Source organism: Hemitrygon akajei, chromosome 9 (assembly GCF_048418815.1).
Source record: "Hemitrygon akajei chromosome 9, sHemAka1.3, whole genome shotgun sequence".
Lineage (NCBI taxonomy): Eukaryota > Metazoa > Chordata > Chondrichthyes > Myliobatiformes > Dasyatidae > Hemitrygon > Hemitrygon akajei.
Window position 1 is genome coordinate 66,891,014 of NC_133132.1, and position 25,674 is coordinate 66,916,687.

Here is a 25,674-nt window from a genome sequence, read left to right on the forward strand (position 1 = left end):
ATCTTAAACTGTTAAAAAAAAGTCCCACTTAATTTTCTCTTAACAGCCAAATTCTCCCATTTGCTTGAGAGGGTTAACTGTATTTTAACTTAGTTTAACTTGCTTTGTGCTTAGTCAGTAGATCACTCTGCAGCAACCTGCCAAATTGAATTTTGTCCCCAGCCTAAGATTGAATTCCATGATCAGTGCAGGGGCATGCACCCAGCAACATAAACACTGAGTGGAATATTGCACTAGCTTTCTCCATAAGTCTGTCTCAGCTCCCAATATTAGAACCATAGAACATTACAGCACAGAAACAGGCCTTTTGGCCCTTCTTGGCTGCACTGTACCATTTTTCTGCCTAGTCCCACTGACCTGCACCTGGCCATATCCCTCCAAACCCCTCTCATCTATATACTTGTCCAAGTTCTTCTTAAATGTCAAAAGTGAGCCCGCATTCACCACTTCATCTGGCAGCTCATTCCACACTCCCACCACTCTCTGTGTGAAGAAGCCCCCCCCCCAATGTTCCCTTTAAACTTTTCCCCCTTCACCCTTAACCCATGACCTCTGGTTTTTTTCTCCCCTAGCCTCAGTGGAAAAAGCCTGCTTGCATTCACTCTATCTATACCCATCATAATATTATATACCTCTATCAAATCCCCCTCATTCTTCTACGCTCCAGGGAATAAAGTCCTAACCTATTCAACCTTTCTCTGTAACTCAGTTTCTCAAGTCCCAGCAACATCCTTGTAAACCTTCTCTGCACTCTTTCAACCTTATTAATATCCTTCCTGTAATTAGGTGACCAAAACTGCACACAATACTCCAAATTTGGTCTCACCAATGTCTTATAAAACCTCACCATTACATTCCAACTCTTATACTCAATACTTTGATTTATAAAGGACAATGTACCAAAAGCTCTCTTTACAACCCTATCTACTTGTGCCGCCACTTTTAGGGAATTATTTATCTGTACTCCCAGATCCCTCTGTTCTACTGCACTCCTCAGTGTCCTACCATTTACCTTGTATGTTCTACCTTGGTTTGACCTTCCAAAGTGCAATACCTCACACTTTTCCGCATTAAACTCCATCTGCCATTTTTCTGCTCATTCCTCCAACTGGTCCAAATCCCTCTGCAAGCTTTGAAAACCTTCCTCACTGTCCACTACACCTCCAATCTTTGTATCATCAGCAAATTTTCTGATCCAATTTGCCACATTATCATCCAGATCATTGATATAGAATACAAATAACAATGGACCCAGCACTGACCCCTGTGGCACACCACTAGTCACAGGCCTCCACTCAGAGTAGCAATCCTCCACTACCACTCTCTGACTTCTCCCATTCAGCCAATGTCTAATCCAATTTATTACCTTTCCATGTATACATAGCAACTGAATCTTCCTAACTAACCTCCCATGCAGGACCTTGTCAAAGGCCTTACTGAGACAATGTGTACAATATCCACTGCCTTCCCTTCATCCACTTTCCTGGTAACTTCCTTGAAAAACTCTAATAGTTTGGTTAAACATGACCTACCATGCACAAAGCCATGCTACCTTTTTCTAATAAGTCCCTGTCTATCCAAATACTTGTAGATCCTATCTCTTAGTATTCCTTCCAATAATTTACCTACTACCGATGTCAAACTTACCAGCCTATAATTTCCCAGCTTACTTTTTGAGCCTTTTTTAAACAATGGAACTACATGAGCTATCCTCCAATCCTCCAGCACCTGACCCATGGATATCGACATTTTAAATATTTCTGCCAGGGCCCCTGCAATTTCTCCTTCAAGGTCCGAGGGAATACCCTGTAAGGTCCTGGGTATTTATCTACTCTGATTTGCCTCAAGTCAGCAAGCACCTCCTCCTCTTTAAACTGTATAAGTTCCATGACCTCACTACTTGTTTGCCTTGTTTCCATAGACTCCATTCCAGTTTCCTTATTAAATACAGATGCAAAAAACCCATTTAATATCTCTCCCTTTTCTTTTGGTTCCATACATAGCCGACCACTCTGATCTTCAAGAGGACCAGTTTTATCCCTTACTATCCTTTTGCTCTTCATATACCTGTAGAAGCTCTTAGGATTATCCTTCACCCTGACTGCCAAAGCAACCTCATGTCTTCTTTTAGCCCTCCTGATTTCTTTCTTAAGTATTTTCTTACTCTTTTTATACTCCTCAAGCATCTTATTTCCTCCCTGTTACCTATACATGTTATACATCTCTCTCTTCTTCTTTATCAGAGTTCCAATATCCCTCGAGAACCAAGGTTCCTTATTCTTATTCATTTTGCCTTTAACCCTGACAGAAACATACTAACTCTGCACTCTCAACATTTCTCCCTTGAAGGCCTCCCACTTACCAATCACATCCTTGCCAGAGAACAACCTGTCCCAATCTACGCTTTTTAGATCCTTTCTCATTTCTTCAAATTTGGCCTTTTTCCAGTTTAGAACTTCAACCCGAGGACCAGATCTATCTTTATCCATGATCAAGTTGAAACTAATGATGTTATGATCGCTGGAACCAAAGTGTTCCCCTACACACACTTCTGTCACCCGTCTTAACTCATTTCCTAATAGGAGATCTAATATTGCATCCTCCCTAGTTGGTACATCTATATATTGATTTAGAAAACCTTCCTGAACACATTTTACAAACTCTAACCCATCTAGACCTTTAACAGTATGGGAGTCCCAATCAATGTATGGAAAATTAAAATCCCCTACAATCATAACTTTCTGTCTCCTGCAGTTGTCTGTTATCCCTCTGCAGATTTGCTCCTCCAATTCTCGCTATTGCGTGGTCTATAATACAATCCTATTAATGTGGTCATACCTTTCCTGTTTCTCAGCTCCACCTATATGGCCTCAGTAGACAAGCCCTCTAATCTGTCCTGCCGAAGCACTGCTGTAATATTTTCCCCGACTAGCAAAACCACCCCCCACCCTTCATCCCTCTGCCTCTATCACATCTTAAACATCGGAACCCTGGAACATTGAGCTGCCAGTCCTGCCCTCCTGTAGCCAAGTTTCACTAATGGCTACAATGTCATAATTCCTTGTGTCAATCCACACCCTCAGCTCATCTGCCTTTCCCACAATACGCCTTGCATTGAAGTATACACACCTCAGAAGATTATTACCACCACACACAACCTTACTATTTGTGACTTTGCATATACTACTAACATCTTTTATTTTTACCCCCATTCCACTATCTACTCTGACACTCTGGTTCCCATCCCCCTGCAAATCTAGTTTAAATCCTCCCTAATAACACTAGCAAACCTCCCTGCAAGTATATTGGTCCCCTTGTAGTTGAGGTGTAACCCGTCTCTCTTGTACAGGTCCCACCTGCCCCAGAAGAGGTCCCAATGATCTAAAAATCTGAAACCCTGCCCCCTACACCAGTTTCTCAGCCACGTGTTCATCTGCCAGAGCATCCTACTCTTACCCTCACTAGCTATTCATAAAGATTTCCTTTAAAAGATGAAATAGAGTCTTCAATTTTCTTGATGATAGTATGAGATCCATAATTTAAGCAAATCAGTAGAATGATGGACCATAACAAAAGAATGATATTAACAGTGTTACATTGCTGCCTAGATATTATCCCATTGCAAAACCAATATGATTTCATGAAAAGGAAGATAATTCTTGTAAGTTGCATAATTAGAAGGCTTAGAAACCAAGTGGATGTAGTACCAGTAAGCTTTCAGAACAGTTCTGCTGAGAAACTACACAAAAGTTTATTACCCACAATAAAGCCTCCTGGGATTTTGGGTAATATATTAACATGGATAGACGACTGAATAATAATCAGAAACTTGCAATACAATTTGCAATACGACACAATTAGCTCAGAAGTTAAGCAGTGAAGAAGGAGCAAAAAAAGTTGTTAAGAAATTGAGATAGTTTATGTAAATAAGCAAAGAAGTCCTTGGCTACATCCACACTAGACCGGATAATTTTGAAAACGCCAGTTTCACGTAAAAATGATAGGCATCCACACTATGCGTTTTTAAAAATATCTTTATCCACATTGAAACGGAGATTTCGGCGAATCTCCTCCTACTGCACATGCACAGGACACATCTACCAAAAAGAAGCATCATACTTGGTGTCGAATCTCACCGTAAAAGTGCACGCTTGTGTAGTTACAGACTAGAAAAACTTATAACGACGGACAGCTGTTGGCTTTCGTGCAGGAGAACTTAAAAGTTAAAAAAAACGAATACTGGAGCGTACAGAGGCAACCAACAGAGAGTTCATGGACAGATTGATCCAGCTGACGATGAACATTGAAAAACTGACTAACTCTGTTGCATTAATAAAGCACCTTGTTAAATGTATAAAACATGTCTGCATCAGTGTTATCTTGTATTTCCATACAATGTTACATTAGGCTGTTACACATCTATTGTCAGAGAAGTACTTTCATAAATAGGTAAACTACCTTCATACGAGCAAGGACAGAAAACAGGGCAAAGTGAGTATACTTATTTATTCAGTAAGTTATGGGTCAAAGTATTTGGCGAATACATTTCGAACTCTTCTGGCGTGAGTTTCGTTGCCGTCTGTTTTGAAATCGTTAGGTTGCATTCAAGAAAACAATGAAATAGCGCGCTGCCGTCTGATAGCGTTTTCATAAGTCTCCAGTTACCCCGTCCACACTGATCCGGCCAATCCGGCATTTTCAAAAATACACACTTTGGAAAGCGTTTCTGAAAAGCTCTGGTTTTGGGGGACGAAAATGCCGTTTTAGTGTGGACGAGGGGTAAAAACAAAGAGAAAAAAACTTTGGTTACGGATTTATCAGGTGTAGTGTGGACGTAGCCTCAGGTGGAAATGTGACGCTATTCACTTTGAACAGAACAATGGAAAATAGAGACAGTGGATTCCAGTTAATTTGGCCATCGATTAATCGGGGCAGCTGCTTATTTTGGTCAACTCTTAAGGAACAAAAACTAATCAAGAAAATAGCTAGGTGTCACTTTGTTTATTTGAGACACTATGCCACTTAATTGTGTTATGAATGTACCACAGCTCTGAGGGGCCGAAGGGTGCGGGACCAGCACCCTCCTTCCAGAGAATCGCAAGATTGCTATTAATTCGGGTCTTGGACCCAGGAAATGAGAGACAATGCAACGGATTTGACCATTGTTCTTAGAGGCACCTGTGTGAATTGCAACTCTATAGTACATGCCAGCTATCAGGGACATGGACACCCTCGGGCAATGTGGGGTGGGGATTGTATCACCCTACCTTGATTGACATTTACAAATCTGCCAGCCATGATAAAACGGAGACTGCAGGAGGCGGTACTCCAGCGACGCACCAGACGGAGACAACATCGCTCATCACTCCCGTAAGGACGGGAAGCTGCTCGGGAGCCACGTGTGATTTGGTTCCCCTAGCTAGGGAATCGAGTGGCTAATAACCCCGAAAAGGATTCCGAACTGACAATGGGGAACTCACGTTCCCGATTCCACAATTTGAGTCCAACAGGCTGGCAAGTTTATTTTCTCTCTCCAACCCGTGAACACCCAGCGGTTCCTCATACGGCTAAAAGCCTTCATGAACTGGCGAGACTTTTTATATTTCCATCAGACAATAGTTTTACCCCTAGACAAACGATAGAGCTACTTTGAATTGTTGATTATTACTATACCCGTGCTTTAGATCGAGTATTGACGACGTATATTATCTGAATGTTTGTATTAACCTTACTTTTGTGCCCCTTTATAAATAAAAACCTTTAAAAATGGTACCATCAGACTTCAGCGGACCTCTCTATCTTTGCTGGTAAGTGACCCAGTTATGGGGTTCATAACAATTGGAACAAGGGTCTGTTGCCGAACAATTGCTAACTAACGTCAATTGCATACACTTGTGTGGCTGTTAGACACTACACCGTGCTTAGAGCAAACAATTTTTAAATAGCATCAGTTGCGTGTGTTTGTGTTCTAATAGCAGTGATTTTCTTCACTGACAGTTGGTGGAATAAGCATTAAGACAATTCAGAACAGTTTCGCTCACTGCAATTTCAAGTATTCAGGCTTGGAGATGCCAGAAATGGGCGGGAATGAAAATAATGATTTCACTGCTTCAACAAGTTAGGAGCTATGAAGAATTTTAAGGTATCGACAATCATCTTGAATGTTACAATGAAGATCAAGATTTGGAGGATGCAATCATCAAAAGCATTGTATGCAGGCAGTACGCTATCTGCATTAAGTGATTGTGCTGCTTTTGTCCATTATCAATCAATAGAAAATGGCAGCGTACACTGGATGAATTCTTCCATCGATAACTATTAGGAACTAATACAGTTATAGTACTGTAAAAGTATTGGTACTGTTCTTATTTGTTTTGTATTTCATTTAAATGCATTTTTTTTTTACTCTGTTAAACAGTAGTTTGTCTTTATTCTACCATTTTTTAAACAGTTCCATGAAACCAGCTAATTGGGGCAGCCACTTAATTCAGCCAAAATGTACTGGTCCCAATGTGTCCCAATCAACTGGAATCCATTGTTTATTAGAAAATTATAGACTCATCTTATTATAAATCAACTCTGCATCCTCATCCAAGTCTTTGCTTATCAAGAATGTATCTAATTCTGCCTTAAAATTGTCAATTGAGTCCGCATTAACAGACCCTTGAAAAAGAAAGTTCCATTAGATTCATGATGAAAGTCACCTCATTTCACTTTAATTGGGCATATCCTTGTTACTAAAAAGATTTCTAGTTTTAGATTCCCCCACATGAGTAAACATCCTCTTCATGTCCACCCTGAGTCCTCAAGATCCTAGACACTTCAATCAAGTTATCTTTAACTCTTAAGTTCCGGTGGATACAAACCTCCACGACAGATCTAAAACTGCAATAACAAGAATTATACCACTATGAAGAAATAGTTCAGCAATGGACTGGAAATTAAAGTTCATATAGGAAGGCAAACAGATAATTTAGACACATTCCTTAAGTGTCATAGATATTCATTGAACTTCAAAAGCACAGTCTTTATATATGTTGAGACCACTACCTTTAAAATTGGCTTCCAACTGAGAGCAGAAGAGCTAATGTAGACCATCCCCATCCTGGACACTGTGGCTGGAGATGCATTCTCAATGTTGTGTACTTCAAACAGCAATTTGCAAGAAGGAGCCATTGGAATACGGTCACCATTAGCCAACGTTAAGGTCTTATTGTCATCGAGTACAGAATTTAAATTTTCTATCCAAATAGCATCCACTGGGCCATCCAGAATGATCCAGATATTCTCACCTAGGAACCATATTTTAAACACCACAAAAGGATGTAAAAAAGATTGGCATTATTAATCTGTAAAGTTGGCATTTATTAGGCTTTTAGAAGATTTCAGTATAAAAAGCCATATTCACATTGAAATACAATGACTTCGCAGAGGATTTAGTTTATAGTTAACATTTGGTGAAGCTTAAAATTTGGTGAGAATTAACTACATCACTGTAATTGCAGTCACTGAGAAAATAAAATTCAATTGTTAAGTAAACTAAGAATACGGGAACTTATTATCATACTTCTGCAAACTGTGATTTTAACTAATTTACCAGATAAATTTGTCCCTTCTAATACTCTCCACGTTCGTAGATGAGTACAGTTCCAACAGTACAACTACATTATTCTAAAGCATATATGTCAAAGTCAAGGCCCACGGGCCAAATCCGGCCCGCGGTGGAATTATCTTTGGCCCGCGAGATAATATCTAATTACTATTAAAGCTGGCCCCAGTAATCGAAGCGCCTATGGCGTATGATATGGCTAATGCTGAGTTTATTCAGGGTTTTTAGTGTTTATTCGGCAGTCTTGCTCGGCAGTCTTCTTCATAAGAAACGGAATTTGTAAAGGGAAACACTTTGTAGTTATAGCAGAGACTGAGACACATGAGAGCAGGCTGAAAAAACGGAGGCAACGAAAGCTGCGTTCGCACCCGTCCGACTGATCCAGCCCGCATGAAGCTGCATTTTGCTCAATCCGGCCCGTGACCTAAAATGAGTTTGACACCCCTGTTCTAAAGCAAAAATGTCATAGGAGCCAGACTGTCCAACAGACACACTATCTGTGGTAAGTGCTTTGTTGGAAAGTATACTGTTAGTTAGATGGAAAACCATAGTTATGTATGTTCTGAATTGTTCAAGTTCACATCACGACTACTTGAATAGTCAAATTCTCCACTTTTCCTGTCTTATGTCATGCTATTTAAATAAAAGTATTTAAATGTAGCATTTAGATCATTCAAAATTTTGAAGTAAAATATGAATGAATTATGACATAGGACTGTGAGGAAATGCTCAGATAGCTTCCTGGTCCAATAATAGTCCCGCAAGTTAACCTACTAAACTAGAAGATAGAGTTTTAGCCCTTTGAAATAAACACATAACTTTCAGTCCCATCTGGGACGTAAAGTAATTAAATTAATATGTAATTTTAGAGTTGTTCAGAATAAAATTAGAACTACTACATTATTATAGACCCATGTAGATCAATAATGTATTTTTCCAGTCTGGTGTATATGTGACTCCAGACCCACCAATGTTGTTGACTCTCTAGTGGTCCCTTAGTTCAGGGGTAAGTAGTGGTAGTCGATAATTGGAGGGATTGTCAGTACCATCCACAATCTGTGGTTAATAATTTTATATAGAACACTGTTATGATATTCTATTGACCTAAGTACATTTTGTTGGTGGAAAAAATCTCAGCTATGCATAATTTATCCCTATGATATCAAATTAAAATTTGTAATATGTTGCTAAAGTAATCATTCAGAAGACTGGGCCAGATTTTCCCCATCACTCCAAGGCCAGTAACCTTGCAGAATAGATTACTTGTCCATTTATAACTGCCCAATTTGCAATAAATCAAAAATTATCTATCATTCTATTTTCATAAAAATGCAAAACTTTTGACTGAGTTTCAAGACTGCAGTAACCTTTTTTTGCTTTGATAGATTTCCTCCAAAGAGTTGAGAAGATTCCATCAGTCCAGTCATTTGTTGAAGTATCCAATCGGCCAAACATCTGTGGAGCAGTAATAGCCTTAGGATTCATGCGCATCTCGCGGTGAGGGGCTCCACACTCAGTCAGTGCCTGCATTAAGATGCGAATTACGCAAGTCTTTCCAGAACCACTGGGACCCAGTGTCATCAGTCCATGACGAACTCTGGCTGTTTCAAACAGCTGAAAATAAATGGAGCAATTAATTGTTTATAAAACAGTGGAAAGACTAGTGAAAACGGCTTTTCTTCCTGACAAGGAAACTACTGACAGGTTATCATATAATTTGGTTGACATCTGTTACCAAAAAAAATTAAGGGAAGAGGATCTACCACAAACTACATTTCAGATTACAATCTTAGTAAAAATTGTACTGAGATGTAAAGTGATTAATAGAGGAGATTAAGCTGCAAGAGTTTAAAGGAGCTATTAGGTGAATTCCAGCAAAGTTTCAAACAAAAGTTTATGGAGGAAAAGGATGGAAGGGCAGGCAGAAATGGGATATGGGCATGAATTTTCATGTCTAGAAGTAACACTGGTATGGATGAGAATTTCAGTGGCATCTCTGCAGAGGCACGAGTCGATGCTACAGAAATTAAAATAATAGGTCTGTGTTGGCACGGACACGTGATCTAAAGTTTATTTGTGGATTGAAAACTGCATTAAGTGAGAATTACCATTTCCTAAATGCTCTCCCCTTTAATACTTGATTGAGAAACTCTTCCTAAATACAAACATCTCCTCTTTATACAGTATTTTAGTTTAATGTTTTTCCAATTCCTAGCCAAAGCAAATCAGACAGAGGATCGGGATTCATATTTTTAAGAATTTAGCAATAACCTCCCTCCAGTACCACTCACACTTGGTGATTAATGTTCCTTCTGTAGGATAGCCAATTCAAGTCACTGTATTTTACTGATGACAGGTAAATAAATAAAATTTCATTATTTTTGAAGTCTATTATATGCTCATGGCTCCAAGGTTGTCAAGCCGAGGAGTGGCAGTGGGGACAAGCTCCCACTACCTAAAAGTGCTCCTCACAGCATGCACCTCAAATAACCTCTGACAACCAAGTCCAACTCCTGGCCTTCTCATGTGGCTTAGCCTCGAAGCTGGGCGGAACTGTTTCTACTGACAGGAGAAGGGGCAAAGGCGGGTCCTGGCACCTTAAAACCAGTGCTTTGGGTAGATGGAGCTCATCAGCCTGGGAAGGCAGTCCATCTAAGAGAGGGAAAACTCTGATTTCAAACCTCCGTTGCCTTGCACCATACCCACTCATGGGAAAGGCTTCGGGAGTAAACCCTGAGGAGAAATCTGGAGCTGGAATCCCTCAGGCACTCCGACCTTGGCTTCAACCTCATTCTGGCAACTCCTGCGACGACACTGGTGCCAAGCTGTATCGGCCCTTGCCCTTCCCTTGGACAACATCGGTGGCGTGGAGAGGGGAGATTTGCTGCTTCGGCAACTGCCAGTCTTCCGTACAACCTTGTCCAGGCCTGCGCCCTGAAAAGCACACTCCAGAGTGAAGCAAGACTTTCCAGGCACAGGTCCATGGTCTCGCGAGACTAACGGATGTCATCATCATCAACATGCTCGTGTATCATTTTCACTCAGATATTTTAAATTAAATCAGACAGCAAAATTAACATTAAATCAACAATTTCTCCTAGAAGTATTTACCTGAACAAGTTTGAGATTCCACGGTGGGTGATTAACTAATCCTGCAATTTCCACTTGATTAGAAACAGCTGCCTGCAGTTTCACATAGGTGCTACTATCCAATTGTATACCCGGGAACAGGTCACTGATCAAGCTCAGGAAGAGAGGTTCATCTTCATCCACCTGTGAATTAAATAGAATCAAATTCTAACATCCATTATCATGCTGAATAACCTAGAAATTGTACGATCCAGGTTGGTATTGGTAATAATTTGATCAAATTACATTGATCCCTCCTTTTGCTTACATAGATATGGAATATGTTGAACTTAACTTCGGAAATGGAAAGTTAACTACTTAATATAACGGAACTTAGGTTAAAAATCAGAATTATAAAAGAGAAAATAGACGGTTTAATCAGATCAGATGTATCATCTCAATAAATAAGAGGTACATTTACTACTGAATGATATATAAACAAATCTAGAGATATCATGTAGTTGGCATGAAAACAGAAGAGAAGCAGAAACCAATGAAAGCAAAAAAAGCAAAAGGGACAAAACTTGCCAAGAGAGCAGAGCTTCTTCAAGGTGGACATTCAAGAGAATTCTGGATATACCACATCAACAAAGAATCAGAGTTCATGTTTTAGGCACATGCCTCTCACAAAAACAGGGCAAAATGAATTGACCTGAAACATTAACTCTGATTAGCTCTCTACAGATGTTGCCTGACCTGCTTAATATCACCAGCATTTACTATTTTGGTTCAGAACTCCAGCACCTCCAGTAATTTAGTCTTTGGATGTGACCGATAACTTCTACTACTAATAACTTACTCACAATTACATGAAATATATAAATAAATATTTCATAAAACAATTTTAAAATAATATTTTGATAATAGAGAAGCCAAAACTTCTGCATTTAACTGTACCAGGAAATGTTGCATTTTAGATACAGCCAGCTCCATCACAGACATAACCCTCCCTACCATCAAATACATCTTCAAGAGGGCCTCAATAAGGTGGCATCCATCACAAAGAAACCACCCACCTGGACATGCCCTCTTCTTGTTCTTTGGTCTTACCAACATTGAGTGGAAGGTATAGAAACCTAAAGATACACACTCAATAATTTGGGAACAACTTCTTCCCCACTGCCATCAAATTTCTGAATGGTCCATTAACACAAATTTTTTTATTGTTATTTAATTTTAAATTTTTAGTAATTTCTTTACACTGTACTACTGTAACAAAGCAATAAATTTCATTACATTTAAGTTACTGATAATAAACCTGATTGTAAAGGAACATAAATCAAAAATGCATAAACTGCTCTTTTCTGATCTGGAAAATCTTCCTTCAGTTTAATGTGTATTAAGTAAAAGATTTAAATATAATGATATATAAAATGTTAAAGAACTTAACTTATTCTATTGAAAGCTTTATTTCTTTTCTTCCTTGGGTCACCTCACAATCATCAGAGATTAAGAAATTTAAGGTTCCAGGCTAACTCTCATTAATAACATGAAAATAATTAACTGATAAATTAATGGATTAATCTATATAACAACATTACAGTAGAATGGCATGTGAATATTCAGCAATAGATCCAACTATTTTAAGATATATTTAACATATTTTAAGATATGCTAGAAATCATTCTGATACGTTCTGTTACATTTAGAGTTATTAGTTAATTCCCTATAGAAATATGATTACTGTACCACTGTAAATGACAGAAATAGATTTTTATACAAGCAATTGGGAAATAAAGTCATAATGAAAGTCAGGAAGTTGGATTGCAGCATCACAAAACTCTGCTTAGGCCACTTCTAGAGTGTTACATTCAATTCTACTTGACCTATTATAGAAAGATGTGGAAACTTTGGAGAGGACACAGAAGAGGTTTACCAGGGTACTGTCCGGTTTAGAGAGCATGTACGTAAGAAGTTGGATAATCTTCAGTTGTTTTCTCTGGAGCAGCAGAGGCTGAAGGGAGATCTTATATAAGTTATGTACAACTATGAGAGCCCTGGATAGAGTTAACAGCTGAAACCTTTCTCTTTTGATTAAATTATAACTATCTTTACTATTTTTAAAGTAGATCCAAAATACTTAATCAGAGTAAATTTAAATGTTTATCATGAATACTTAATCATTTATCTTACATAAGAGAAGATATAAACTATGGAATTCAGAGCTTTACTAATTGCATAAGGACCCAAATTAAAACTACTGAATTAGTTAATTAAATAGAATGTGCCATCTCACACTCCGCAATAAAATCCCTGAAGAGTAAATTCACTTGAATCAAAATCAGTTCATAACATTTATTCAAGATTCACAATTGTTTAATGTCATTTTCAGTACACAAGTGTAAAGGAGGACAAAATAAGTGTTATTCTGGATCCGATGTAGCACAAAATAAAGAACACAATAATTTTTAAAAGACAATAAATATAAATATGCAAGATAGCTTCTATACTGCACATAGATTGATTGTATGTCCATAACATGACACCAGGCACAGGAGTGTCTATATATATATAAGGTGACTCAAACAGGAAATCATAAAGCAGTGGTGGTGGTGGGTGGGGTGGGGAAGGGTGGGTTATTCGGTGGAGGTGTAGATCAGCCTTACTGCTTGGGGAAAGTAACTTTTTGATTCTGGTGTCAATGCTACGTAGCCTCCTTACTGATGAGAGTGGGAAAAACATTCCCATGAGCTGGGTGGGTAGGATCCTTCATTATGTTACTGGCACTTTACTGGCACCTTTTTTTGTATATGTACTGTTATGATACCAGCCCCCTCCTTTGTGAGAATTGCAAGAGCCCTAGTGAAAGGGGGGTCAATGACCCGAGAGAGAGAGCAAGAGAGAGAGAGAGAGACAGGCCGAATGGACACAGGAAATGGAAAGACAGCAACGTGCTGGATACCGCATTCCACTGGGACAAAAGCTGGCGACTGTGGCATTGTTCTCAGGAGACACCTGGGAACTGCAGACGTGCCAACTCGCAGGGACATTGTAAAGCCCTCGGGCAAAGTGGGCTGGTTGAGAGAGAGATTGCATCACCTGCAACCTGATTGACACCTGAGATCCCGTGAGGCAGTATAAAGAAGGGTCTGAAAGAGGACGACCCTCAGACGCACCAAGGAGACACCAAGAAGCACGATAACGCTTCCCGTGGGAACGGGAAGCCATTTTGAAATAAGCCACGTGCGTTAAATTCCGAATGCGGGGTTTGTGGCTGGAACCAACGGAAGATCGCTTTTAACTAACAACGGGGAAGATCGCTCCCCTGATTCCACGGATGTAAACGGCAAGTTTTTCCGTTTTATCTCTCTCTCTCTCCAACACGTGAAACCAAAAGAGAAAAGCCTGCAGACTTCAGAGTGACTCTTTATATTTCCAATTGGACTCAGTATTATATACCCTAGACAACGAAAGAGCTTATTTCTGATTGATTATGGTTACACCGGTGTTTTAGATTGAGTTTTGACGATTTGAATGTTTGTATTAACCATACGTTTGTGCCCTTATTGAATAAAACGTTTGAAAATAGTAGCATCCGACTCAGCTGATCCATCTATCTTTGCTGGTAAGTTACCTGGTTACGGGGTTTTCGTAACAGTACTTAAATTCTTAACCCTCACATTTATGTACAACAAATTGCTCCTCCCCCACATTACTTCCTCTTTCCAACACCAAAGCTGGGATAAAAGTATAAATTAAATCTCAAATCTCATTCTGAATACTACTTACCAATTTAGACAAGTTCATGTCTCTCAAAACTCTCATGACAATTGTTGACTCACTGTCTTCAGGCCGAGCTCGCTTCTGAGCTCCCAGTGTCCTCAGTACAGAAAGAATATTTCTCAAACCAAAGTCATAATGAACCTGGCAGAAATTAATAATAGTATTATTAATTGCACAATCTTTTGGAAGAAAGATGTTCACTCTATATTTTAACTTTAAAGAAATCACTAGCAAAAGGTTTCAAATTTTTTCGAAATGTTTTTCCTATTTATATCAGAGTATGTGATTCACTGTAAGGCCGGCATTTATTGCCCATCCATAATTGTATGTTCTAATTGTCCTTCATGCAGATCTCTGCAAATCCATGTAAAGATACTTCCTCATTGTTCTGGGATTTTGTGCAACTGACAGCATACATTTAGATAGGGAAGTTGGATACTTGTAAGGACAATTTTTTGTACCTATTCAATGCTCTTGTAAGTTGTTGCAATATATTCTAGCACACAATATATTGCAGTAACAGTAACAGTGCATAAATATTGGAGAAATTCAGTACTTAAAGTAGTGGATGGATGTTAATCAAAAAATATATTTTATTCCACTTCTTGACATTTGATATTTTTTGTGGGAATGAGAGAAATACATAATGCCGAATCACAAACCCATCCATAAATTCACAGTAGTTGTGTGGCTGGTTCAGTAAAACTTTTGGTCGAGGATAGCACCACTGAATGTCAATGGTAGAGGATTTGGTGATAGCCAGGCAATTGTCATGTGGAAGTTTCCTGGAGTCTCTCTTGTTGAAGTTCATCATCGCCTAGCTTCTGTGTGCCACAAATACCCAGGTATTACTTGACACACAGCAGAATGCAGCCTGTATTTCTGCAACATCTGTAGATTGTTTAATTACTTTGAGATAATGTCATTGATCCTATCTGAGGAGGTAAGTATATGATACACTAACACATTTATTACAAGTAGCCTGATAGAGATTCAATCAAGTTCAAGTTTGATTAACAATAACGAAACAGTGTTTCTCCGGGCCAAAGTGCAAAGTACAACACCAACAGCAAACTGAACACTGCACATAGCACAAATTGCACATATGGTTATGATTTCAGAAAAACATGCAGTCAGAAAAAAAATAATATAGCTCACGTTCCTACGTGGCCTGCCTGTAAACTGTCCTGGTCTAGCTTGTTCTTCCACTGAATGAACACTGGAGGGCAGCACTGATGGGAGGGGGCTACCCCCCAATCCAGTACGGATTCCAGTGGGCACAACAGAGGCCCCGGATCTCTCTCACAGCACCTTGGCTCTCCTTCCCTGGGCGACTGCAACAGGCAACCCTGCAGCTTTGGCCTAATCCTTGCCAAACTGAAATGACACAATTCCCCCACCACTGGTCTCGTCAAAGAACCAGTGAACCAAACCACACACACACAAAATGCTGGAGGAAAAGTACAGTCGATGTTTCTGGCCAAAATCCTTCAGCAGGACAGTACTCTTTTCCATAGACGCTGCCTGACCTGCTGAGTTCCTCCAGCATTTTGTGGGTGCTGCTCTGGATTTCCAGCATCTGCAGATTTACTCTTGTTAATGAACCGGACTTACAGAAGTCTCCATTACCAAGGTACAATAAGGACTTGCAATCACAAGGAAAACGTCAAGACAATCATTCACTCCATTTGCTAGATTGTGCACTGTCTCAGCACAATGGTGTGCAAAAAGTCCAAGTGACAATACAACCATGGTACACAGTTCCATCACTACTGAGCGACTTACAGGTGGGATAGTCCTGCAGTACTCGATGTTCTTAGTATCCAGTGATCATAATTTTCCATTGTACTGAAATAATTTCAGAATCTATTGAACTCAGACATTCATGACTAATTCATCTCTATCTTTAAAGTTGGGTTTCTATAAGACCTTCAAAAACAGGCCAATAACTAGGAAACATGTCAGCTTTTAATCATTTTATTATGGCTTCACTTTTGTTTCTTGTGATAACTATTTTAAATTTCTTCCTCCTTTTTGCCTCTGATTTTCTACTATTTATGGAGTTGTTTTTAATCACTTCTGTTCTGAAGACAAATACATTCAAAGTTTCTACAATTTCTAAATTCCATTAAGTAATGTATTTATAATTGAATACCTGGTTTATGGTAACCTACAGGAAATGGAATACCTGGTTTATGGTGACCTACGGGAAATTGATGGTTTATTTATTATTTAATTATTGGGACACAGTTTGGTACAGGCACTTCTGGCCTTTCAAGCAGCGCTACCCAGAAACCCCCAATTTAACCCGAGCCTAATCACAGGACAATTTACAATGACCAATTAACTTACCAACCAATACATGTTTGGATTGTGGGAGGAAACCAGAGCATCCTGAGGAAAGACATAAGTCATCAGAAGAACGTACAAACTCCTTACAGACCGTGGCAAGAGGAATACAAGGGATGCAGGAGTATACACAAGAAGGAGATCAGGAGGGCAAAAAATGGGGCATGAAATAGCTTTGGCTGAGAAAATTAAGGAAAATTCAAAGAGATCTTAGGTATGTTAAGAAAGAAAAGAGTACTAGAGAGAGAATAGGGCTCCTCAAAGACCAAAGGGGATATCTTTGAGTGGAGCCCCAGGAGATAAGCAAAGTCCTTAATAAGTATTTCTCCTCTGACTTCATTGTTGAGAAAGACATGAATCCAGAACTCAGAAAAGTGAATGGGAAGGTCTGGGAGGTAGTTTGCAATACAACACTGGAGATAATGGATATCTTAAAATGCATGAAGGTAGATAAATCACCAGGGCTTGATTGAGTATATCCAAGAACACTGGCAGGCTTGGGAAGGAATTGCGGGACCATTAGTTGAGATATTTGCATCATTGTTTGCAATGGCTGAGAATGCTGGTAGACAGCAGGGTTGCTAATGCTGTGCTTTGGATTAAGAAGGGCAGCAAAGAAAAGCCTCGGAACAACAGGCCTGTAAGTCTAACATCTGTGGTAGGTAAGCTACTAGAGGATTCTCAGGGACTAGAGGATTCTGTGGTCATCTGGAAAAATGGGTCGATTAGGAATAGTCAGAATAGTTCTGTGAATGGGAGATCATGACTTACAAACTTAATTAAGTTTTTTTTGATGATGTGACCAAGAAAGTTGATGAGGGCAAGGCAGCATAACGTGGTTAATATGGACTTCAGTATGGACCTGATAAAGTTCCACATGGTAATGATAGACCACATGGAATCCAGGGAGAGCTGGCTAATTGTATACACAATTGATTTGATAGCTAACAACAGAGGGTTTGTCTCTCAGGCTGGAGACCCGTGACTAGTGGTCGGCAAATGGTTTTTTGTCATCTATATCAATGACCTGGGTAAAAATATACAAGGCATTGTTAGTAAGTTTGTAAATGACACTAAAATAGGTGGTAGGAGAAAGGTTACAAAAATTACAGGGGGATTGAGATCAACTGAGTAAGTGGGCTGAGGCGTTTAATCTGGATAAGTGCAAGGTGTTACATTTTACAAAGACAAATCCAGATTGGACTTTCGCTGTGAATGGTAAAACCCTTAGGAGTTTTGTAGAACAGAAGCATCTTGGAGCACAAAAACATGTTTCATTGAGAGTCCCAGGTAGACAGGTTGATGAAGATGTCTTTTAGCTCTCAGGCTTTCATAATTCTAGGCATTGAGTATAAAGGTTGGAAGGTCATGGTACGGTTGTACAAGATGCTGTTCAGTTCCGGTCACCATGCCATACAAAAAATATTATTAAACTGTAAAGAATACACTGCAGTTCTACACTGCAGTCATTGAGTCTGTCCTGTGCACCTCCATCATTGTGTGGTTTGGAGCCGCCACCAAGCAGGATAGAACTAGACTACAGCGCACAGTGAGGACTGCCGAGAGCATCATTGGAGCCTCCCTGCCCTCTATTGTGGACCTGTACTCTTCCAGGTTGAAGAAGAGGGCGGGGAACATCATAAAGGACTCCTCCCATCCTGTGCACGGACTGTTTGATCTGCTTCCGTCTGGTAGGCGCTTCAGATCCCTCCAGACTAAGACTAATAGGCACTGGAGAAGTTTTTTCCCTACTGCGGTCACTTTGCTGAACAGTTAACTGCCGGTTAACTGTCGGCTAACTATTACTTGGATTGCACTACCTGTATGTATAATCTATATTTTCATTTATATTTATCATTATTATTGTTATGAGCAGAGAGACAACATCTGCCGGAAGTAAATTCCTTGTATGTGCATAGGTACTTGGCGATTAAAGTCTGATTCTGATTCTGATACAAAGGATGCTGGTCAAGTTAGCACCAGCAAACTTCCTCAGGCGACATCTTTCAGATAATTAATCATTTCAGTTCTTCTACTTATTCGTTTTATCTTAATTTTGTTTTTGAAAGTGTTGGAGCCTGTGACATACAGTCTGTAGTTCGAATGAGTGAGCTAGCGCTCTGCTGTCCCTGAGAAAACCCCAGGAAAGAAATACGAGCATGAGCTACCACCAGAAGTTCAGAGATGAAATGAGGGACCATGATCAATTACACTTCTCTCAGATTAAAGGGTCGAGGAAGATTGAAACATCAAGGCAATGTGGAGGAGAGTGAGCGGTTTTCAGAGGGGCCGCTAGTTTGAGTCACTTTCCTCAGAGGGGCCACCTGTTTGAGTCGCTGCCCTTGGAGGGGCCATTGGGTCCTGATGCTCTGGGAGATGTTATAGAAATTCTGAGATTTATGGATTGGACTGTAGTTCATATTTGCGAATATGTTTCTTTTTCTTTTTGTGCGGGTTTCAACTACTTCGATGGTTTTCTGTATTTCATGGCTATCTGGAGAAGAGAAATTTCAGAGGTGTATTCTGTAGAAATACTTCAATAATAAAAAGAACCTTTGAGCCTTGACTTGAGGGTTAGAGTTATGGGGAGAAGTTCGACAGTTTAGGACTTTATGGCTGAGAACACAGGAGACGCAGAGGTGACCTTTTAGAAGTGTATAAAATTATGGGAGGCATTGACAAGGTGTATACACTTGATCTTTTTTTCCAGGATTGGAGAATCAAATACCAGAGGGCATAAGTTTAATGGGAGAAGGGAAAGATTTAAAAGGAATTTGAGGGGCAATATTTTACACAAAAGGTGGTGTCTCTATGGAATGAACTGCCAGAGAAAATGGTCTAGACAGGTACAACAAAAACAACTTTTAAAATAGAGTTGGACAGATACAGAGTATGCATTTGTAAGGAGAAAATTTTCTCCTCAAATATGTGGAAATGGTGTGGTGTTTGTAAGACAAAACTGTGGTAATAACTTGAATGTGTACATATCAGACTAGATAGTGATGCAGAATATCTTTCTGCAGGTCTACTATTCCTGCCTTGAGGGCAGGATAAGAATTATGTTGGGTATAAAAGGGCAACATTTTAGTCTGGGTCAGGACTGGCACTAAGAGGCAAAGAAAAAGCTACAGAGCAGAGCAGACAGTAGAAGACCAGAGATTCCATGTGGCATTGTACAGATAGACTATAAGTATGTTTCTTTTTCTATTATTTTGGTTCTTAATGTTGTCGTAGTCTGGGTGTGGGGGGGGGGGGGAAGAGTAGTGGGGACAAGCTCACACTACCTATTAAATGCTGCCAATGGCGTGCATATCAAATAGCCTCTGACCACCAAATCCAGCTCCTGTACTTCACATGTGCTTACCTACTAAGCCCAGCGGAACAATTTCTACTGACAGAAGAGGGGCAATAGTGGGTTACTGGCACCTTAAAACCAATAACTTTGGGCAGATGGGGCTCATCAGCCGTGGTCGGTAGCTCATCTAGGAGAAGGAAAACTCTGATCTCAAACCTCCGCTGCCTTGCGTATTACATGGACAGCTAGGGAGCTACATCCAATGGAGGCATCTCTCTATTTACTTTGTTTCCTTTCCTACTTTACTGAACATTTTTCTTTTTCTATTTTTTCTTTATATAACTCTAATAATTTCTTGTAACCTTCAACACATGTATTACCTCTCCTTTGTTTGTGGATTCCTTTTGCTAGTCAATCAGGAAAGAACAAGGAACAACATTTCTAAATATTTTCATTGGAGGATTAGAAAGGTTTAGTAGGTTATGGGCCATTCACTGGGAAATGAGATTAGCTTGAATAGCACATTCAGTTGGGCCAAAGCTGGGTCCAGCATGGACCAGCTGGGCCAAAGCATGGTTTCTCTACACCTCTAGGACTCTAATGGTAATGCCATTCAATGTCTTTTTTATTTTTAGGGATGGTCACAACTAACATTTTAGTGACATGAATTTTGCTGCACTTTAGTACATCCTAGATCTTATGGACTGTTTTATTTGCTGAGATGTGATAAATGGAATGGAATTCAGTGCAATCATGAGCAAACATCCTCACTTCTTATCTGGAAGTTGAAGCAGGTGAAGGTGTTTTAACTTAAACACTGCTCTGAGAAACTCCTACAGTGATGCCCTGAGGTTTGGTTGATTGACTTTCAACAATTATAAACACATTCTGACTACTATGAACATGCCAGTAAATCTACTCTGCATCCTTTCCAGTAAAATGATGCCCATCCTATAATCTGGTGACCAGACTGCATGCTGCTATGAACTAACCAACCATTCATAAGATTGTACTATAACTGTCCTGCTCTCACATTCTGTGCCCTGACTAATGAAGCCGAGTATCCCATATGTTTTTTTCTCCACCTGAGTTGCCATCTTCAGAGATCCTTGGACTTGTATACCAAGGACCCACCCATTCAAATTTTCCAAAGGCTTTGAGAGGAAATGCAACTATCACCATTGATAGACATTTTTTATTTCAGGGAATGTCATTTTCTGTCACAACTACATCAAATTGTTGAATAATTTGATATAGTTGGTATCGAGGGGATGACAGGGGTAAGTTTTTCCATACAGAGAGTGGTGGGTGCATAGAATGCACTGGCGGCAGTGGTGGTGGAAGCAGATACAATAGGGTCTTTTACGAGCCTCTTAGATAGGTACGTGGAGCTTAGAAAAATAGAGGGCTATGTGCTAGGGAAATTCTAGGTAGTTTCTAGAGTAGGTTACATGGTTGGCAAGATATCATGGGCTGAAGGGCCTGTAATCTGCTGAAAATTTCTATGTTCTACGTTCTAAATAGACATTGTTGAAGAAATTCACACACTCAGAGATTCAGGAACAGCTTCTTCCCCTCAGCCATCTGATTTCTAAATGGACATTGAACCATGAATACTACCTTACTACTTTTTCTTTTTGATTTTTTTTGTACTATTTATTTTAACTTAATTATTTATAAGCATATATATACTTAACAGAATGCAGTTTTCTCTCTCTATTTATTTATTTATCTTGTATTTCATTGTACTGCTGCCGTAAATTAACAAATAACAAATTTCACGACTTATGCCAGTGATATTAAACCTGATTCTGATTCTGCTAAACAATTCATGCCCAAGGACGTGGCATCGCCTCTTATAGCCCCCCAGGAAAAAGACACTGGAGGTGGTGTGAGAATGATTTGAGCTGGAATCTGTGCCAGGTTGGAGGTAGGCCACTACAGGACAGCTCACCTGTTGGTGCTGCTCTCTGGTGTTAGCTCCCTGGAAGACAAGCTAGACTGTGTTCGGCTGTGGGAGATGCGGAACTGCTGCGCGCTTGTTCTTGCATCAATCATCAGGCCATGCCACTTAGTGCTAATACTCTTTTATGACTGTATATGGTAACATTATTCTGTGACAATGTGCTATTGTGACTACATATACCGTGTGCAGTGTGTGACTGTGTGTACTGTGTTTTGCACCTTGGCCCAAGAGGAATGCTGTTTCATTTAGCTTTATACGTGTGTATGGTTGAATGACAATTAACCTTGAACTTAAACTTGACCTGTGGAAGAGAAACAGAACTAACATTTCACATTGAAGATCATTTATCAGAACAGGGAAAGAGGAAAAGCGAGGTTAGCTGGTGAAAGACCTATAAAGGTAGATACTTGGCTCGGCATTGATATGGGGACAAGTTGGTTGGGTGATGAATGGGAACAGTTAGAGCAGAAATGGAACATGAGCTGGGTGATGAGGGCAGTTAAGGAATGAGAATGCAGGCAAAGGTATGTGAAATGATGCAAAACGCATGGCTATCCTGGTCAGGCTGTGCTAAGGGAGATAGAATAACTGAGACAATTACCCAGCTGGCTGAAGATGAGTTTGGCTGAAAAATGATTAGGATTTTGACTGCAATACTAGCATTTATTCAATATAACATTTAAACTTTAACACTGTTAGGAATCCACACTTAACCTTTAATGCAAATCTATCACATACCTGCTTTGTCAGCTGTTCTTCACAGAGTTTGTAAAGCACAAAGAATTTTTGTGCTAGCATTATGTTATCCAAAAATCCAACACTAGCAAGCTTGACTCTTATAATGATCTGAAACATAAAGTTAAATTTACAAATACTTCATGTTTTATCCTAAAATAGAAGGCAGGGAAGTTTTTATTTACTTTCATTTATACATCATGAGCACCTCTGTCACTCAACAGAAACAGAGTTATAGCAGATTTATCAGTACAACGCTGGTTCTTGGACCATGAATGGGGAGATCAAGCCCTGGTTGAAAATTTCCAGTCTGCCCAACTTTCCCTGGCTAAATTGATGTTGTGATCTTTACTACCAAGTCACATCTTTTTCCATTGAGAGTAGGGGAGATTCAAACAAGAGGACATGATTTGAGAGTTAGGGGGCAAAAGTTTAAGGGTAACACGAGGGGGAATTTCTTTACTCAGAGAGTGGTAACTGTGTGGAATGAGCTTCCAGTAGAAGTGGTAGAGGCAGGTTCGGTATTGTCATTTAAAGTAAAATTGGATAGGTATATGGATAGGAAAGGAATGGAGGGTTATGGGCTGAGTGTGGGCCAGTGGGACTAGGTGAGTGTAAGCATCGGCACGGACTAAAAGGGCCGAGATGGCCTGTTTCCATGCTGTAATTGTTATATGGTTATATCTTAGAGGGGCCTTCCCTTCAGTGGTCCCTCTCTCTTACCGTTTCTACCCTAAACTGAGTTTGCCCATTTAATCACTAATTCCTGTGGTCCTTACCTGTCATTTCTCTTCCCAGTTCCCTTTAAGTTAATTTACTTCAGACAAAGTATACCTGGACTCCAGGACATCTTGATTTTCCTTTCTGGCCCAAAATCAAATAAGATTATGGATTGGTATCCTCAGGAACTGCGCTTCTTCATTTGACAATATCATCACCTGATGTCAAGCTTCCTGAGAGTCATTAGACTTGCACTCAGCTATGCTGATGACTTGTCAGATAGTAGAAAGTCACTGTTAGGTTATCAGGCAGATTTACTTGTCGCAGAATAAGACACAAGACATCGGAGCAGAAATAGGGCTCGCAGCCCATCGAGCCTACCACCATTCTTTCATATCTCCCTCAACCCCATTTTGACACACACACTTACTAATCAAGAACCCATCAACCTCCACTTTAAATATACCCAATGACTTGACCTTCGTAGCCATCTCTGGCAATGAATTCCACAGATCCACCACCCTTTGGCTAAAGAAATTCCTGCTCATCTCTGTTCTAAAGAGATATCCTTGTGTTCTGAGGCCCTAGTCTCCCTCTCCATAGGAAATATCCTCTGCATGTCCACTCTAATTAGGCCTTTTAATATTCGATAGGTTTCAATGAGATCCTTTCTCGTTCTTCTAAACTCCAGTGAGTACTGGCCTAGAGCCATCAAACAGTCCTAATAAATAGACCCTTTTATTCCCAGGATCATTCTCAACAACCTTCTCCAGATCCTCTCCAATGCCAGCACATCCCTTCCTATATTGCACATATTGTTGGTCTTTTGACTTTTTGGTTAATAGTAACCCCAGCGTATTAATGTTGGGAGAATTTATCATTGAATATAAGGAGTAAGTGCCTCAGCAGTCTTCGGTTGAGATGGTCATTGCCTGTCACATTTGTGGTACGAATATTAATTACCATTTGACAGAAAATTTTCAAACATATGGATATTGAGCAAGATGTTGGCATTCTTGAAGCATACAAAGGTGGATAAATGCCTGGAATTTGACCAAAAGTATTCAGGAACGTCATGGGAAGCAAGGAAAAAAATTGCTGGGCCCCTAGAAGATAATTTGGTATTTTCCTCAGTCATAAGTAAAGTACTGGATAACAGTATGCCTTTATTTCAGAAGGTCTGCAAGGACAAGCTGGGAATACAGACCAGTGAGCCAAATATCAGTGGAAATTTACTTGAGAGGATCCTGAGAGGCAGGATCTACTTGTATTAGGAAAGACAAGGGCTGATTAGGGATAGTCAGCATGCCTCATGAATTTCAAAAGATAACCCAAAGGAGCAGAATTAGGCCATTTAGCCCATCAAGTCTGCTCTGCTGTTCCATCATGGCTGATCCTGGATCCCACTGAACCCCATACACCTGCCTTCTTGCCGTGTGCTTTGATGCCCAGGAAACTATCAACTTCTGCCTTAAGTATACCCCAGACTTGGCCTCCACTGCAGTCAGTGGCAGCGCATTCCATAGATACAAAGGTTGTCTACATAGACCTCCGCATGGCTTTTGACAAGGTCCTAGTGGACTGGTTGGGAAGGTGAGATTTCATCAGATCCAGGTGAGGCTAACCAATTGAATACAAAATTGGTTTGGTTATAGAAGGAATCAGAGGATGAGAGTGAAGGCATGTTTTTCATACTGGAGACCTGTGACCAGTGGTGTGAAGGGAAAGATTTAAAAGTTGCTGTAAGGATTGGTTTGGGGTCAACTCTTGTTTAGCATATACATATATTAATGACTTGGATCTGAACATTGCTGGTAGTATTAAGATGTAAGATTGCAGATGACACCAAAACTGGTGGTATGTTGGAGAGTGAAGAAGGTTGTCTAGGTTCTAAGAAGATCTAGATAAACTGAGAAAGTGGGCAAAGGAATGGCAGATGAAGTTTATCTCAGACTAGTGTGAAGCGATATACTTGGAGTGCATTGGCAAAGTAAATGGCAGGGCACTGGGTAAAATTGTAGACCACAGCACATGAGTTACCCAAGCGTTGCATACAAGGTGGTGAAGGTCAATGGCACACTGCTTCCATAGACTGCAGTTCTGATTACAAAATTGGGATGTCATGTTACACCTCTAGAAGACTTTGCT

At 39.9% G+C, this 25,674-nt stretch overlaps 1 protein-coding gene across 1 annotated transcript in view; it reads right to left on the bottom strand.

Moving 5' to 3' along the window:
- LOC140732659 (dynein axonemal heavy chain 8-like) overlaps window positions 1-25,674 on the bottom strand; it is a 704,719-nt gene that overhangs the window by 421,461 nt on the left and 257,584 nt on the right. The window contains exons 45-49 of the mRNA XM_073055352.1: window positions 22,810-22,917; window positions 14,468-14,602; window positions 10,721-10,882; window positions 8,977-9,223; window positions 7,051-7,292 (exon numbers count right to left, since the gene is read on the bottom strand). Of these exons, the coding sequence (XP_072911453.1) occupies window positions 7,051-7,292; window positions 8,977-9,223; window positions 10,721-10,882; window positions 14,468-14,602; window positions 22,810-22,917 (894 nt within the window). The remainder of the gene's footprint in view (window positions 1-7,050; window positions 7,293-8,976; window positions 9,224-10,720; window positions 10,883-14,467; window positions 14,603-22,809; window positions 22,918-25,674) is intronic.